This window comes from Oryza sativa, chromosome 2 (assembly GCF_034140825.1).
Source record: "Oryza sativa Japonica Group chromosome 2, ASM3414082v1".
Taxonomy (NCBI): domain Eukaryota; kingdom Viridiplantae; phylum Streptophyta; class Magnoliopsida; order Poales; family Poaceae; genus Oryza; species Oryza sativa.
The window spans coordinates 35,875,100-35,890,055 of record NC_089036.1 but is presented as its reverse complement, the minus strand read 5'-3'; the positions used below and the strand labels follow the sequence as shown (position 1 = coordinate 35,890,055).

General features: G+C 44.5%; 3 protein-coding genes across 9 annotated transcripts; 2 read left to right on the top strand and 1 right to left on the bottom strand.

Annotated features, from left to right (window-relative positions):
• Positions 1-320: 320 nt before the first annotated feature.
• LOC107277956 (zinc finger protein ZAT5) lies at positions 321-1,979 on the top strand. Its single transcript, XM_015768289.3, has one exon. The coding sequence runs from the start codon at positions 717-719 to the stop codon at positions 1,749-1,751; it is 1,035 nt and encodes a 344-aa protein (XP_015623775.1). The 5' UTR covers positions 321-716; the 3' UTR covers positions 1,752-1,979.
• Positions 1,980-6,206: 4,227 nt separating this feature from the next.
• On the bottom strand, positions 6,207-11,977 carry LOC4331200 (uncharacterized). 7 transcript variants are annotated; one of them, XM_015771171.3, is made up of 7 exons: positions 11,550-11,977; positions 8,110-10,911; positions 7,969-8,022; positions 7,433-7,763; positions 7,150-7,345; positions 7,032-7,062; positions 6,207-6,782 (listed from the first exon to the last, which is right to left on the bottom strand). In XM_015771171.3, exons 1-4 carry the CDS (start codon positions 11,898-11,900, stop codon positions 7,506-7,508), a joined length of 3,465 nt encoding a protein of 1,154 aa, XP_015626657.1. In that variant the 5' UTR covers positions 11,901-11,977; the 3' UTR covers positions 6,207-6,782; positions 7,032-7,062; positions 7,150-7,345; positions 7,433-7,505. The 7 variants fall into 7 exon arrangements, with proteins under 7 accessions (XP_015626657.1, XP_015626656.1, XP_015626658.1 ...); XM_015771170.3 differs by having other exon boundaries at positions 6,207-6,701; XM_015771172.3 differs by lacking the exon at positions 7,032-7,062 and having other exon boundaries at positions 6,207-6,701.
• A 391-nt stretch (positions 11,978-12,368) lies between these two features.
• Positions 12,369-14,799, top strand: LOC107276157 (xyloglucan endotransglucosylase/hydrolase protein 31). The gene is made up of 2 exons (XM_015769458.3): positions 12,369-13,166; positions 14,206-14,799. The coding sequence occupies exons 1-2, from the start codon at positions 12,598-12,600 to the stop codon at positions 14,618-14,620; spliced, it is 984 nt and encodes a 327-aa protein (XP_015624944.1). The 5' UTR covers positions 12,369-12,597; the 3' UTR covers positions 14,621-14,799.
• The last annotated feature ends 157 nt before the right edge of the window (positions 14,800-14,956 follow it).

Genomic DNA, 14,956 nt, shown 5'->3' with positions numbered 1-14,956 from the left:
TTGAGTAGGCACAGCTTCATCCTCACTCACGCACACACACATACACTTTGATGGGTTAATTCAAGAGGGTAAGTAATTAAGCATTTGGAAAACAAGCAAGGGGCTAAATTAAGGGTGTCTAATAATGATGTAAAAACATATTTGGCACACGAAGTTAAAAGGCAGCTAGTAGAGGGAGCTAGCCAGGCATCAAAATCGTCCACAAGTAATTAAGAGGGAGCCTTTTAACACACACTCTCGGCGTGCCCGTTCCTTGGCCACCAGTTAACCTTTCTTCTTGTGCTCCATCTCCTATACTGCCTATTTACACCTTCTAACAATAGCATGCACCTGTGCTAGCTGCTGTAATTAACCACCTAATTAAACTAAACCACAGACACAAACACACACATATTCTCTCTCTCTCCCTAATTAATTCTCTCTCTCTCTCTCTAGAGTGGAAGGTTATAAGAGTTGCAAAGCAACAGCAAAGCCTTGCAGAGAAGAGAAGACACATATATATCCAAAGTCACCAACACATCACAGGAGAAGAAGAGAAGAAGAAGAAGAAGAAGAAGAAGAAGAAGAAGCAAAGGCAGCTTGGTAGCTAGGCTAGGTTTTTGCCATTCCTACTCCTCTTTCCTCTCCTCCATTGATAAGGAGGCAAAGAGATCGAAACTTGCTATTCATTCTCCACTTCGATTCCATCCATCGTTTCTTGCTTTCGATCGATCGCCATGCAAGCCACCGATCACGCCGACACAGAGCGCGCTCTGGCGTTCGTCGCCATGTCCGTGGAGGACAAGCACGCCGGGGTCGTCAAGCGCAAGCGCACCAAGAGGCCGCGCCACCACGCGGCGCCGGCCTCCTCCTCCGAGAGCACCACCACCGAGGAGGAGGACATGGCGCACTGCCTCATCCTGCTTGCTCAGGGCGCCGCCGTCGTCGACTCCAAGCCGTCCACGCCAGCGCCGCCGCCGCCGCCGCCTGCGCAGCCTCCGGTGCTCGCCGCGCCCGCGCCCGCGCCGCCGCCGCCGCAGCCGCCGGTGGTGGTGGTGAAGAGCGAGAGGTACACGAGCCGCAAGTACACGGAGGCGGCCACCACGGCGGACGGCGTCAGGGCCGGGTTCTACGTCTACGAGTGCAAGACGTGCAACAAGTGCTTCCCCACCTTCCAAGCCCTCGGCGGCCACCGCGCCAGCCACAAGAAGCCTCGCCTCCCCGGCGCCGACGACGACAACGTTAACAACGTCACCAACACCAACGCCATCGTCGTCAAGTCCAAGCCGCCGCTGACGACGACGACGACGCCGTCGGCACCGTCTCCACCGCCGCCTCAGGCGGACGCCGTCGTGGTCCCGGACGTCACCACCGTGCTGAGCCTGAACAACGTGGCCGCCGCCGGCAGCATAATCAACAAGCTGAGGGTGCACGAGTGCTCGATATGCGGCGCCGAGTTCGGCTCCGGGCAGGCGCTGGGCGGCCACATGCGGCGCCACCGGCCGCTGCACGCGCCGCCGGAGCGCGCGGCGACCACGGCCGCCACCACCGCCGCCACCGCCACCGCCCCGGACACCAAGAAAGAGGGAAGCACGAGCATCAACCTGGAGCTCGACCTCAACCTGCCGGCGCCGTCCGACGAGGAGTCCGTGTCTCCTCCGCCGCCGCCGCCGCCGCCGGTGCTCCTGGCTCTCGGCGGGCAGTTCAACGACGGCAAGAAGCCAATTCTGCAGCTCACCGCCTCCGCCGCGCTGGTCGGCTGCCATTATTGACATGACATGAGCAAAGCTAAGCTCAAGAATTCTTTTCGTGATTAACACTGATCAATTGATCATTTTTTTCACTTCTTCTTCTTAATTTTTTTCTGGGGGATTAATCACTATACATGCATGTTTACTTACAAATTTGTTTGGCATGTACATCAAGCTGGAAACTGTAACATATACTATTGATTCTTTCGATTCTTTTCTGTAAGATTAACTATACATACATACATACATAGGGATTGATTGACATTTATACATATGAAAATGAATCAAGTTTGAGATCAATTTTTGTCCAGAAATTATTAAAGTTTGGCCGCCACTTGGAGTGTGATCGATCGAGAGTGTGCGAGCACGAGTGAGTGGTGGAAAGTTGTCTGAAAATGTGACGAAAAAAAGAAGATGGTGGCAATGCAATTCGTTGCCATTCTTCTCATGGAAATTAAGAAGGGAGTGGGTGCAATGTAATGGCCGGCTACGGACTATTCAACTATTCCTTTCTCTCTCTTTTTTTATTTTAAAAAAATTGATCTGTATCCTAGCTTAGTTAGCTAGCTAGCTTAATCACTTAATCACTTCTGTTCAGTGGCAGTGTTTGCAAAAATTAAATATCCCTGTACATATAAAGCATGATCTGTTTATATACTTTTGATGCAATATTATTCCCTTTCGGACACTGCACTGCAAACATCACTTCCAATTAGTTAATTTATCTCGGGGGAGAAATTAAATTTTGATTAACGCCTGCTGTTTGTTCTTAATACGTGTTGGTACGTTAATTGTATTTATTAATTTGGTAAGTTTCAAGTAGTGGTGTACATTAGTACATACGTTTCCTTTTGGGCTTTGCTATAGTAGCTAGCTGCCTTGCTGCAATAAAGATAGAGATAGTGAAGTAGGCAAAGTTGCCAAGGGAGTTGAGAGGGTTGCAAGCAAAAGACAATTGGAAGCTAGCCAACAATGCAAGCTGCTACTAGCTAGCAGTATCAGTATGAGTGAGAGTTGGGCAAATTAATTAATATAATTGGCATATATATATATATATATTTGATGAGCAAGAGTGAGTTGTTTCAGTTTGTTGCCTAGCTTCACTACTGGCCTGTCTTGCTCAATTAGTTGCTTGCCCTTGGATATATGTGTGTGTATGTATGCTTTATTAGTTGGTTTCTCCAGCATCAAGTAAGTAAATTAATCACAGGGGCATATGCATATCAGCATATGCAATGAAAGATGCAAATTAGGCCGGATCAGGTGCTTTTCCTGCAGGGGAGCTTGTTTTGTTTGCAAGCTAGCCTGCAGCCACAGCCAGCTGCAGTGTGCATGCATGCTGTGATCCTCTTCAGCTCTGCACTAGCATATATACATGAGCAACAAGTTAAGGAGATAATAACATATACTATATGATTAATCAATTAATTAGTCGATCTCTGAAGTGGATCTCATGCATGCATCTTCAATTACCACTAAAGTTAATTAATATATTAGTGTTGATCGATGAAAATCATTTTTTTTCGTACTTAGACCTAAAGTCAGAATTTTCATGATCCCCTGCATGTGTGTGTACTTGTGAATATCTATCTATTGAGTGCTGATATTTTCCCTCTTATGCAAGAAGTCACTTGATATTCCAAATTGGGCAATTTGGATCACTGCATGTCCAACTATACACACTGTTCATGTCATCAGCATCCCAGCCGTCCCCTTATTAATGTAGTGTACATATCCACAAGCTGCACTATTAATTGTTGATTGCAAAAATTAAGCTGAACTAACAAAATTTCAGTTCTGAATTAAGGTGCACTCCATATAGCTAGGTGTTTAATTTGCAAATTAATTAAAAATCAGTCGTTGTTTGCAGTAGGCAGCAAGTGTATCCAAGTGGTCGATCGCTGCAGCTGCAGAGGTAAGGTAGCTGAAGTGAAAAGGCAGGCAGGCAGGCGATACTTTCCGTGACATGTACTTACTTTTTATTAATTTGACAGCAAGACGAACATATAGGCCGGCCAGATGAGCTGAGCTGAGCTAGCTATAGATCATGGATCGATGGATGGATGGAATATATACTTACCTGCAGAATGCATGCATGCATGCATATGATCCATATGCATATAGATTGTTGGTCGATCATATCTCTCTATATATATCTATACTATACGGCATGGCATCTCATCACTCATGTCTAATCTTCTCCTCTATGTACGTACTTTGGCCTGCCTGCCTGCTGAATAAATATGCGTTGAATTAATAATTAAGCTAAGCTAGATAGATATGCAAGCAGTATGCAAGTCGACCGATAGATCGATCTGTCGCAAATTAAATTAAGACGCGTATATATTTGCATGCAGTACACCATGAATTTCTCCTTGTATATATGTCACTACTGATCAGTACCACTACTCTCGAGTTAATGAAAATCCTTATCTAAAAAGATTAGACTGATATTTATGTTATCAGTGATCGATTTTTATTCTGATTTCTGAATTATACTCGTATTAATTAATTAGCAAGCTAGAGAGTGTATCTTGCAGCTAGTCTTGAACGTACCAGAGTAGTACGTCTTGAATATTCTTGGTACACGTAGGTACATATATGACTGGATCAAAGAGCTAATTAAGCTAGCTATTACTGACTTTTTTATTTATAATTTAACCAACCGGCCGGTACCATCTTGCAGCAACGATCGATCGATCAATGATATTCTGCAGTAAGATGATATATATGCCATTGGTGAAGTGCACGTCTTGTATATATGCAGTACTAGCTAGCTATTTTGCTGTGTACTCTTAGTTTGCGTAAGTAGACCAAAAATTCAGCCTTAATTTCTGTCCTCGCAAAAAAGAAAAAAAAATGTGTCTTTCTGCAACAGAAGAAAAGTAAACTGCGAAGAAAACTAGAAATTAATTAAAGAGATTTATCTTTTTGAATAAAAAGATCTATCTGGGGTTGGAGTTGACATTATTGCCACATGGCTTTGAGTTCTTGCGGTTGCCCAAATAAAGCTTCTTCGTTCTGATGGCTAGCTTAATTGATCATCAGTTGGTATACTCTGAAGCTAATAGGGCTAGCTAGTACATGATTTGTATGGCTTAATCTGTTGCATAAAGAAACACCGTTAGTTAGCTGGTGTCATCTGATTACTAGCTATATATACAGTTCTTCAGCTATTAGCTCGTCGTGTGGGTTGATTTCGACCTGACTTAATCACGGGAGCTCCATGATTAATCTGGTGAGTTGTACTGACTAACCAGTAAGGTAGCTAGCTAATTAAGCAGGGTATGATCGAGTCAAGTGGATCGAGTAGCTAGCAGTGCACTTTTTTTTAATTAATTATGAGATGTACTAGTAGTCCAATAGTGCTAGCTACTAGTGTAATTAGCTTATGGAGTATATGGTTTTTGTTAGTTGCCTTTGCAAGCTTCCAATGTGGGCCCCACCCCATTGGTAGGCAAGAGGAACATCAATCAAACATGTGCTGATATATTGGTACAGTAGAGCAATAAGAGTAGCAGTAGCAGTAGAGCAGCCGGCCATGCCATTTGCTACATCACCAATACACTGAAAGTGCACTATAGATTGGTGGCATCATATATATATATTCTTGTACTATACAGCTCCCAATTTCCAACTCCAACTGCCGTCCTTGCATATCTAGCTGCAATTGTCTATGGCTTTCACATTCTTTCAATTTCCTCCTCTAAAATCACATGCAAGATTTCTGGCATCATCCAAGAAATATGTATACATGTATCAATTAATTTGTACTTATATTTCCTTCTTTTATATACTCTGTTTTGATTCTCTCTCACACACAAATTTTCCAACAAGTCTTCTGAAACTCTTCAGAGAGAAGAAGCAAACCTAATTCACACTATTTTTAAATGCATATTTTTGGTACTTGATGCACCTTGAGAGAGAGAGAGAGAGAGAGAGAGATAGAGAGATTACGTATGTGTTATGGAGATGTCCCTGTCTTGAAAGCAGGTAAGATTAGCAAAGTGCTTTAATTTATTGAGTATTGGTTCCACTTTCTCCTTTTCAGCTTGCCAAGATGAGGCTTATCAAGTTGCCACAGACATATTAGTACTCTGTTGGGTTCTCTTTCTCCTACGCATAGACACATCGATGCCTAAAGTCGAAAATGTGCATGTTCTTTTTCATAGCTATGTGATGCTTGTCATTAGCCTGTCAGGAATAATTGTATTGTTGTGTGCTTGCTAGGCAAAGATAATCTTCTTTAACATTCTTTATAACATTAACAGTCACATCATTTGGAGTAGAGCTGCTCATATATTACACTGAGTCACATCATTTGGGCAGAGCTAATTTTCTGACTTGGTTTATTTTCAGCCGTTAATTAACAGCAGGGTATTCAGACAAAAAACACATGAGCCCATCAAGCATAACTGAACAAATTGAGTGGTTGCAAATTACTAATAGTTCCTGCAAAAGAAAGCAAGGGCTCTCTCAATCAAAGCTGCTGTTTGCATTTACTTCGACTTTGGTCGATTAGGCAGGAGAGTGTTCATGTCCAGGTCAGTTATCGACCAAGAAAATATTAGGCAGCACATCTGCTTGTCAAAGCAGTTGATCCTTCAGTGACGACTAGACGATGGAGTGGGAAAAAAAACACAACCAGGACTGACAAAACAGTATAGGAGTTGCCATAGTTAAGATAACTAACGTGTCAGGCCAGGAACAGTGAGTGACAATAAGTAGCATTCTGGAATGAATGATTCTTCAGATCACGTGGAAACGGTTGTTTTGCAGGTGAAGAAAAAGCAGGCATCGTCGCACAGGCTTGGCTCAACTGTGATCTCGTCACTTTCTTTCTGTGCCTTTACACTTGTCAAACAGGACTGGTTCATGCGTTTCCTTCCAGTTTCAACATTCTCCAACCTCCAGGCTACAAGAAGGGGCTGCTGCCATGCCAACCTGGAGCGTTCATCTCTCCAATAAAGGCTGCAAAATGACCAAGTTGAGTTTCCGGGTTTTAGTTTTCGCTTCTTGAAGTTGATCCCCTGAATTCCTCAGCAAGAAATTCTGTAGGACATATGACTAGTCAAGAAAACTTTAAACAAGAATTTTCTACAGCATGTCATTCAGTGATCATTTCTTGCTTTACAAAGACAGTGTAAAATTTATTATTATGCCCAACAGTACAGCAGCATTTAGACTGACTAAAAGCCTAAACCATTACATGCTAAAACGGACTAACTCATGGGACTAAAATTCTGAGACAAAGGCGAATTGTCGTGGAACATCTATTAATATACAACAGTGAAATTTTACCTGACACCTATTAATGTACATGTCCAGTTCCCTGCATCAATAACAAACATCGGGTTCACTGGATATACCAATCCCATCTCGTGTACTACAGTGAAAGTTTAGAACTGACATTGCGTACCTGCATCACCAGCTCACTCCAATGCATCCATTGTGCATCATTCATCTTGTCAAGAGAGCTCCTGTTTCTCAATGCAAAAGGAAGCTAGAGTTGTATCAATAGCATAGCATCGTAAATCCAGCAGGAGAGGCGAGACCTCCATGTAAACATCATGAGCCATTACACTTGCCGGAATCCTGAAATTCAATGCTGGAACCTGAAAAATGAATGAAGTAGATAATATCCATATAAGTTGACTAAAGATGGGTAATGACCAAAGTACAATATCAGTGCATCATCTTACCAATTGCCCATCACTGAATGCAAAAATAGGATACACCAAAACGAATAAATCTTAAGAGCCCACGTTTCGCACTTCACAGTGGTGCTTCTTTCTCATTAGTATGCCCTACTGATACAATCTGCAAAGCTGTGCCTCCAACAAGCCAAGCTGTGAGTTCTGGTTGTTCCTCAAGGTATTTCAGGGGAGCTGTATTTCCATCTCTTGTCTCAACACCATAGACAAATGGAAGTCTCATGGTAAGAAAGCTCTCAGGTGGAAGGACAACTCGACAACCAAGACTGAACGATCCTTGTTGATCATGGTCAGAAGCATTTGAAGGCAAACATGAGGCCTGATGCCAGTGAGATAAAACGAAACTTAACTCGCATAATATTTAAGAAATGCATGTCGTAAAAAAAAATTGCATCCCATGATCCCAGTTTACAAGTGAGAATTTCATTTGTTCGATACTAAAATATCAAGAAGAGATTCATTTGCTTGATACTAGAACATTGAGAAGATAAAACGACTACATGAGTAGGGATGATTGTACTTGCCTCAAACTGTACAACTGGGCAGCTTGCCAGCAGAACAGGGAAATCAGGTGTGACCTTCACCAAAAAGAGTAGCCGTATCAGTGAAAAGACAATATTAAAGAACAGATAAATACTACAAGGTTCAAAAGGAGAGCAGCTTACAATAAAAATCCGTTGAAGTTGTGACACAGCAGCAGCAACCTTTGCATCTTGATTTCCCTTCCTATCTGAGCTCTTGCAATGTGGGCAGTGCATATATATGGGCAGATTTCTGTTTAGAAGTGAAAATGCTTCTCCACCATCATCAAGTGTAACATAATGAAGAGAAAGCTCTCCCTTTCTTTCATTCTGTGGATCTGAAAGCCAGTGAGAAGGCTGCAAGGTCTCAGCGTCAACCCTGGGCTTAAGCAATTGCTGCTGGCTGTTTCTCCCTGATGAATCCATTGGCCTATTGAGCTTCCCTCCGCTGGTCACATCCATTGTTGCTGCTAATCTAGATGCATTTTGGGGCAACTTTTGTGAACCATGTTTGCTTTCTGCTTCATTATTTAGATTAGATCTTTCAAACTGCAAATAAGACGAATCAATCTCCTTGAGATGTTTCTCTGACAGTAAGAAACGATGACCATAGGAACACTCGTGCTCAAATCCGACATATACCATGAACTGCTGTATAGATTGATTAACTTCTTTAGTCTCTTTTCCGACAACCATTGGCACTATATTGCTCCCTATCTGTAGAAATGGCTTTCCGCCAGCACTTCCATTACTCTTATCTCTGCTCACTTTCTCAGATTCATTGTCAGCTATAGGTCCTTGACTAAGAGCTGGATGACCACGGCCATTAGTTTGGTCTGCTCCACTCACTTGCCGCTCATCTTTCCAGTTGCCAGGTTTTAATGGCCTCTTCTGTTGGAGAGCAGGAAACTCAGAATCCCTTGCTGTGTGGCCAGCAACAACTTCAGCAAAAGGCTTCTTCATAGTAAAGTTTGGAAGACCTTTACCAAAATTAATACTTGAATTGTTCATTGACTCGACTTCAGGTTGTTTTCTAGAATTTTCAAGTTTCATAGATTTAATTTCTGCTGTGACTTGGGTCACGGCCGATTTTACTTCTCCAGCAACAATAGGGGGAGCCTGAGGATCTGCATTAGATGCCGTGGAGAAAGGTTTATTGGTAGCATGAGTGCCATGTTTCCCTTGTCCTTTCCCAAGAGAAATCGTCCACCTTAAAAGATATTTTTCCTTGGAGCAAAAACCTGCTTGGAGCAATCCTTTTGTTGGTTTGTAATATCTTGCTCCTCCAAGCCGCACCAAACGCCAAGAGGATACTGGAAATGCACCAGCATTGGTCTCTCTTGGAAGCACAAGAGTAGGTAACAGATCTTCACAATTAGAGAAGCAGTTAAAGGTCATGTTCGCTGCCTCAAAATCAAAAGGGTCATCCCTAAGACGGCGTGACCGGCCACAGGCACATGCATGGAGGAAAACATATCCACTAGAATGCTGTAACGCTGCATCTGATGGAGAGGATTTACCGTGTCTCTGGTGCTTACATGGTCTGCCAGTAAGACTGACAGCATCGCATTGCTGCCTTCCAGATTCCCATATTGCTTGGCATTCATCTTTTAGCTTCTTGGAGAATACTTGGACAGCCGGTCCTTTAACCATTGAGTGGAAGGATCGTAAAGCTTTCTGTAGCTGTACTTCATGCATGCTGGTTGGGTAAAAGGCAGGCAAATCTTTCAAATACACCTCCTTAGCAGCTGGAAGTATCCTTTGGCACCATGATGAAGAAAATTTCACATTAAGCCCCTTATTGCCTTCCAAGCAAGATAAAGCAGTTTGAATTGCGTTGGATCCTGCTGAAGGAAGTTGATCGTTCTTTGGAAATGAACTTGTATGAGTAGGTGATGCCTTCATGTTTTGGGAACTACTTAACCCATCTTCCCCACTAAACAGTGCAGACAAAATAGATGAACTTATAGACAACCATGTATCGAAAGTAGGGAGATCAGGAGCACTCATTTGCTTCCCGGATGCTGCTGATGCTGCAGCAGCAGCTGCTGCTGCTGCCACCATTCCAACACCAGAAACAGGACCAGCAGTTGTATTGCTTGAGTGTCCCCCTCTTCCTCTCAGCCCATCTGATTGTCGAAATATAAAATCCTTGATGAACTGAACATCTTCATGGGTTGCTGGATGGCAATTGTTCTCCAGCGAAGAAACATCCAATGATGATTTGGATGTCAAAGAGTCTTCAAACAGTCCTGCAATGATATCCAATGGCTCACGTTTCTTACTAATTGACCGATCCAACAGTGCAACGACCCTTGATGTATCAAGTGAGAACAGAGGTAGGTGGCTCACATTACTGACACCCCTCGAAACAATATGCCCTGGCTCTAGACCCACAAGTGTCCGACACTTCTTTAGCAAGAAACGTATCTGACCTTCTACAGAGGAATGCAGCTTCTTGCTGAAAGTACCATCAGATCTGATTGCTGGCCTAGCAAGCATAACCACTGAACTAGAACCTTTTGAAGTCATGTTAGGTTTTGGCAAGCCATCAGTGTTAGAAGCTTGATTTGATGATGTGTCGTTCGTATCATCCGGACTTGTCGGAGCACCTGGAGCATCAGTGATATCATCCTCAAAGACAAACAGAACAACAGGGATGCATAGCCCTGGCAGCATACAAGGATGTGAGCCAGTTCCTGACATCAACGAGATTGCTGAGGGATGACGACCTCCACGGCGTGCAGGAGGAGAGATGGATGAGGCCCTGTGAGTAGGCTTTGTTGGAGTATTAGAGCGAGCAACTTTTGATGGCACTGCAGGAGCTACTAGTGACTTCACAAACGGTGCAATAGCATGCTTTGAGGATTGCAACAGACGGAATTTCTTCAAAATCTGTGTGTCGAACCGGAAGCCTTCTTGGAGAAATATTATTACATGGCAAACCTGGCAACGTATAGAAAATAAAAGCAAATCAAAATCAACATTACCAAACAACTGAATCCTAAATTTCCATTAGCTAAAGTTTGACGGTAACTTCTAGGATCAGAGCACCAATCAAATGTTACTGACAAATTTGAATCGCACGAGGATTTGCAAGCAAGGTAGGAAAACCACAACAAATAGGTTAATTTAATTGCTACAACTGGATAAACAAACTTAAAAGTGTCATCTTAAATTTTTCTCCCTGGCAAATCAAGTTAGGAAACAAGTGCATTTATCAGCTAACCACAGATTTTTTTTTTAGTTTATTTTGCATTCCCACGGTCCAGGTAACAGCTGGATAAATGATGCCCCTATCTCCCACAACATCGCCACTTCAAAACTAACCGATCGTAGTTGTCAAAGTTATCCAGTTAGGCATGAGAAAGATTGAACCCAGCCACTAAATTACTGTACCAAGTTCTGTAGTTTGCATTGGCTGCTACACAGCGTGACAATTTAGAGGTAGATGACCTAATACAAATGTAGAGACCGCGCTATGATAGCTTCATATCATATCAGGGCAAAACAAAAGCTGAGACCTCCTTCACAGCTAGAATCACCATCTCATGATCTACATCGAAACGATTATAAACACTCACGGAGAACATGAAGAGCAGCTCCCGTAGATCGCCCGCCCCCTCCAGAGGTGTCGGCGGCGACGGAGCGAGGTGCAGGAACACCACCCTCTTCTCCCCGTCGCGGTGGTACCTGACTCCGCCCGCGAGGGTCCTGGCGGAGCCACCAGGGGAGAACACATGGGCGTCCAGGATCCGGTCGGCGAGGCGGGCAGTGCCCCCGCCGCCGACGAAGCCGACGGCGACGACGCCGTCGTGGGAGGGCGGGGTGGCGGCGGGGGGCGGCGGGGAGGGGGAGGAGGAGGCGGGTGGCGGGGGCGTGCGGGAGAGGACGCGGACGGCCGGGGAGGGGCCCGCCTGAGGCGGCGGCTCCATCGCCGGCGGCGAGGTGGGGGTGGGTGGCGCCGCCGCAGTAGCAGCAACCTCTGTCTGTGTATTGCGAGACGCCAACTAATTGTTAAATGGGCTTCTACCTGGGATTTCACGAGGGCTTAGTGGGCTTTCTATCTATATGGGCCGGTAATGTTAAATAGGCTTTTGTTAGAGTTGGGCCCGTTGTATGGGCTGCTGAGCTCCGTTTCGTCGGTTAGTTGGTTTTCTGATATCTCAAATGGGGGAAAGAAAAAAAAATAAAGATAAGAAATTGTGTCGGTTTCGGCTGTTCCACAATGTTGGGTTGTTCAATGAACCAAACAAGAAGAAAAAAAATCACTGTGAGTAATAAATGGGCATGCAGTGTAGTGTTGTCCGCGGTTAGATCAGTCATGCTCGCTCACCGACCATCGATCCTAGCTAATTAAGCTAGCAAATGATCATGAGCGAGACATATCACAAAGATCACAGTGTGCATATATTGCACAAGCTTTAATATATTTCTCTGTTCATCATCCTTAAGGGAAAAAAGATTAATGATTTAGGTAATTAAGCACACATTGCATAATTAAGCCGGCCGAGCTACTTAGCTTATTTATATATAGGAGATATGCTACCACCCACAAACTTGCACGAGCTAGCATTATATTCGCCCTGAACAAATTAAGCTAGCAACTCCTCCGGTTTGTAAGATCGATCAATGGCTATCATTGGTCGGAGGCAGCAGCAGGGTGTCGCGGCGGCGGCGGCGACGTTGGTGGCGTTGATGGCGGTGGTGGTGGCGGCGGCGGCGGAAGCGCAGCCGTCGCCGGGGGTGTACCCGAGCAGGATGTTCCGAGCGCGGGAGTTCGGGCGCGACTTCCGGAGCCTGTGGGGGGCGGAGCACCAGCAGCAGGAGGCGGCGGCGCCGGAGACGGGGGTGACGGTGTGGCTGGACCGGCGGTCGGGGAGCGGGTTCAAGTCGCGGCGGGCTTACCGGAGCGGGTACTTCGGGGCGTGGGTGCGGCTGCAGCGCGGGTACACGGCGGGGGTGATCACCGCCTTCTACCTGTCCAACGGCGAGGCGCACCCGGGGTGGCACGACGAGGTGGACATGGAGTTCCTCGGCACCACCCCCGGGAAGCCCTACACGCTGCAGACCAACGTCTTCTCCCTCGGCTCCGGCGACCCGCCCCGGTCCCTCGGCCGCGAGATCAAGTTCCACCTCTGGTTCGACCCCACCGCCGACTTCCACCACTACGCCATCCTCTGGACATCCGACCACATCATGTCAGTTCCATCATTTCTTAATTTACAGCTTAATGATCAACCGTTACGTTAAATTCAATTATATTATCTACTCACTCCGTTTAAGGTTTCAAGATTTTTTAATTTTAGTCAATATTAAATTGCTTCAAATTTAACCAAATTTATAGAAAAAATATTAATATTATCGATCAATATAAATTTATTATAACAATATATTTAATTATTAATTACATAAAAGTAATTTAGTAATGTAAATATTACTATATTTATTTATAAACTTGATCAAATTAGATACAGTTTGACTTTAACTAAAATTAAAACATCTTATATCCTAAAATAGAGAAAGTACTTAAAAACAGAGTAAGCAGTGTTCATCACTTTCTTGATTGCTTAATTGGGCTAAACGAAAATGTCCGATGATGGATCTTGATGTTTCCTTGTCGGTGGCTATAGCCTATGGTAGCAAGAAAGATTTATGTCGATATTATATTAGCGCAAATTAAGTAGGAGTAGGAGTATCAAGCATGGACAAGCCGTACGGCAAAACTGCAGGGTGCCGTACCAACGCTTTAAACACTTGTGGCAGCGGCGACACTGACACGTAGTACGATTGCAGCAGTACAGTACAGTGCTTGATTTGGCATGTAGCTAGCGATCATCAATATCTTAGGCCGCCGACACCGACTCCCTGTCGTCGTTCGTCCCAGCATCTGCATAAATGTAGTGCTAGTATATGATCACATATGTTCAATTAATTTCATAAATACTCACTCCTTCTCTAAATATTTAACGTCATTGACTTTTTAAATATATTTAACTGTTTATCTTATTAAAAAAATTTAAGTAATTATTAATTCTTTTCCTATCATTTAATTCATTGTTAAATATACTACTACTACTCAAGTTTTTGAATAATATTCATACAAGTTTTTAAATAAGACAAACGGTCAAACATGTTTAAAAAGCCAACGGCGTTAAATATTTTGTTACAGAGGGAGTATAATGTTAATACTAGCATGGATGCATGAATAATGTATTTGTGTTATGATGGATCGATCAGCTTCTTGGTGGACGACGTGCCGATCCGGCGGTACGGGCGGCGGAGCGCGGGGGGCGCGGCGGGGTTCCCGGCGAGGCCGATGTGGGTATACGGCTCCATCTGGGACGCGTCGTCGTGGGCGACGGAGGACGGCAGGTACAGGGCGGACTACAGTTACCAGCCGTTCGTCGCGCGCTTCTCGGCCTTCCTCCTCCGGGGATGCTCGCCGCACGCGCCCCGCACCTGCGCCGCCCCCGTCGCCGGCGACCTCACCGCCGCCCAGCTCGCCGCCATGCGCTGGGCGCAGCGCTTCCACATGGTCTACAACTACTGCTACGACCCCAAGCGGGATCATTCCCTCACCCCGGAATGCCGCACCCACCTGCACCCATCGTCCTCATCCTCCAACTCCTCCTCGTCGTCGTACCACGGCTAGCTAACTACTGCTTAATTATCTAATACGCCGCCATGTATACTCCATCTAATACGCTCCTCCGATCCTCAATTAAGCTATCTTTGTCGTCTAATTAATTATATTGTGCCCCTGTTTGTCAATTAATCGTTTGTTTATATATATACTACTGCAATGGATGAATGGGCATGCTGTTTAATTAATGTTGAATGGGCATGCTGTTTAATTAATGTTATGTTTTCTCAACATGATTAATTACCGTTTCGAGAAACACCCATTAGTTTTCCGGTTAGCTCCATAGGATGGTGGGCTAGCCTTACCCCTTCTAATTGATACTAGCTCTAATATTTATGTTTTTAT

What these genes read in the sequence shown, in the direction of transcription:
- LOC107277956 (XM_015768289.3), top strand. Translation starts at nt 717, where the DNA reads ATGCAAGCCACCGATCACGCCGACACAGAGCGCGCTCTGGCGTTCGTC.
- LOC4331200 (XM_015771171.3), bottom strand. Translation starts at nt 11,900, where the DNA reads ATGGAGCCGCCGCCTCAGGCGGGCCCCTCCCCGGCCGTCCGCGTCCTC. An exon ending in AGCTGCTCTTCATGTTCTCC is followed by an intron (nt 10,912 to 11,549) that starts GTGAGTGTTTAT and finishes ATACGTTGCCAG; the next exon opens with GTTTGCCATGTAATAATATT. An exon ending in GCCCAGTTGTACAGTTTGAG is followed by an intron (nt 7,764 to 7,968) that starts GCAAGTACAATC and finishes CACTGGCATCAG; the next exon opens with GCCTCATGTTTGCCTTCAAA.
- LOC107276157 (XM_015769458.3), top strand. Translation starts at nt 12,598, where the DNA reads ATGGCTATCATTGGTCGGAGGCAGCAGCAGGGTGTCGCGGCGGCGGCG. An exon ending in TGGACATCCGACCACATCAT is followed by an intron (nt 13,167 to 14,205) that starts GTCAGTTCCATC and finishes TGGATCGATCAG; the next exon opens with CTTCTTGGTGGACGACGTGC.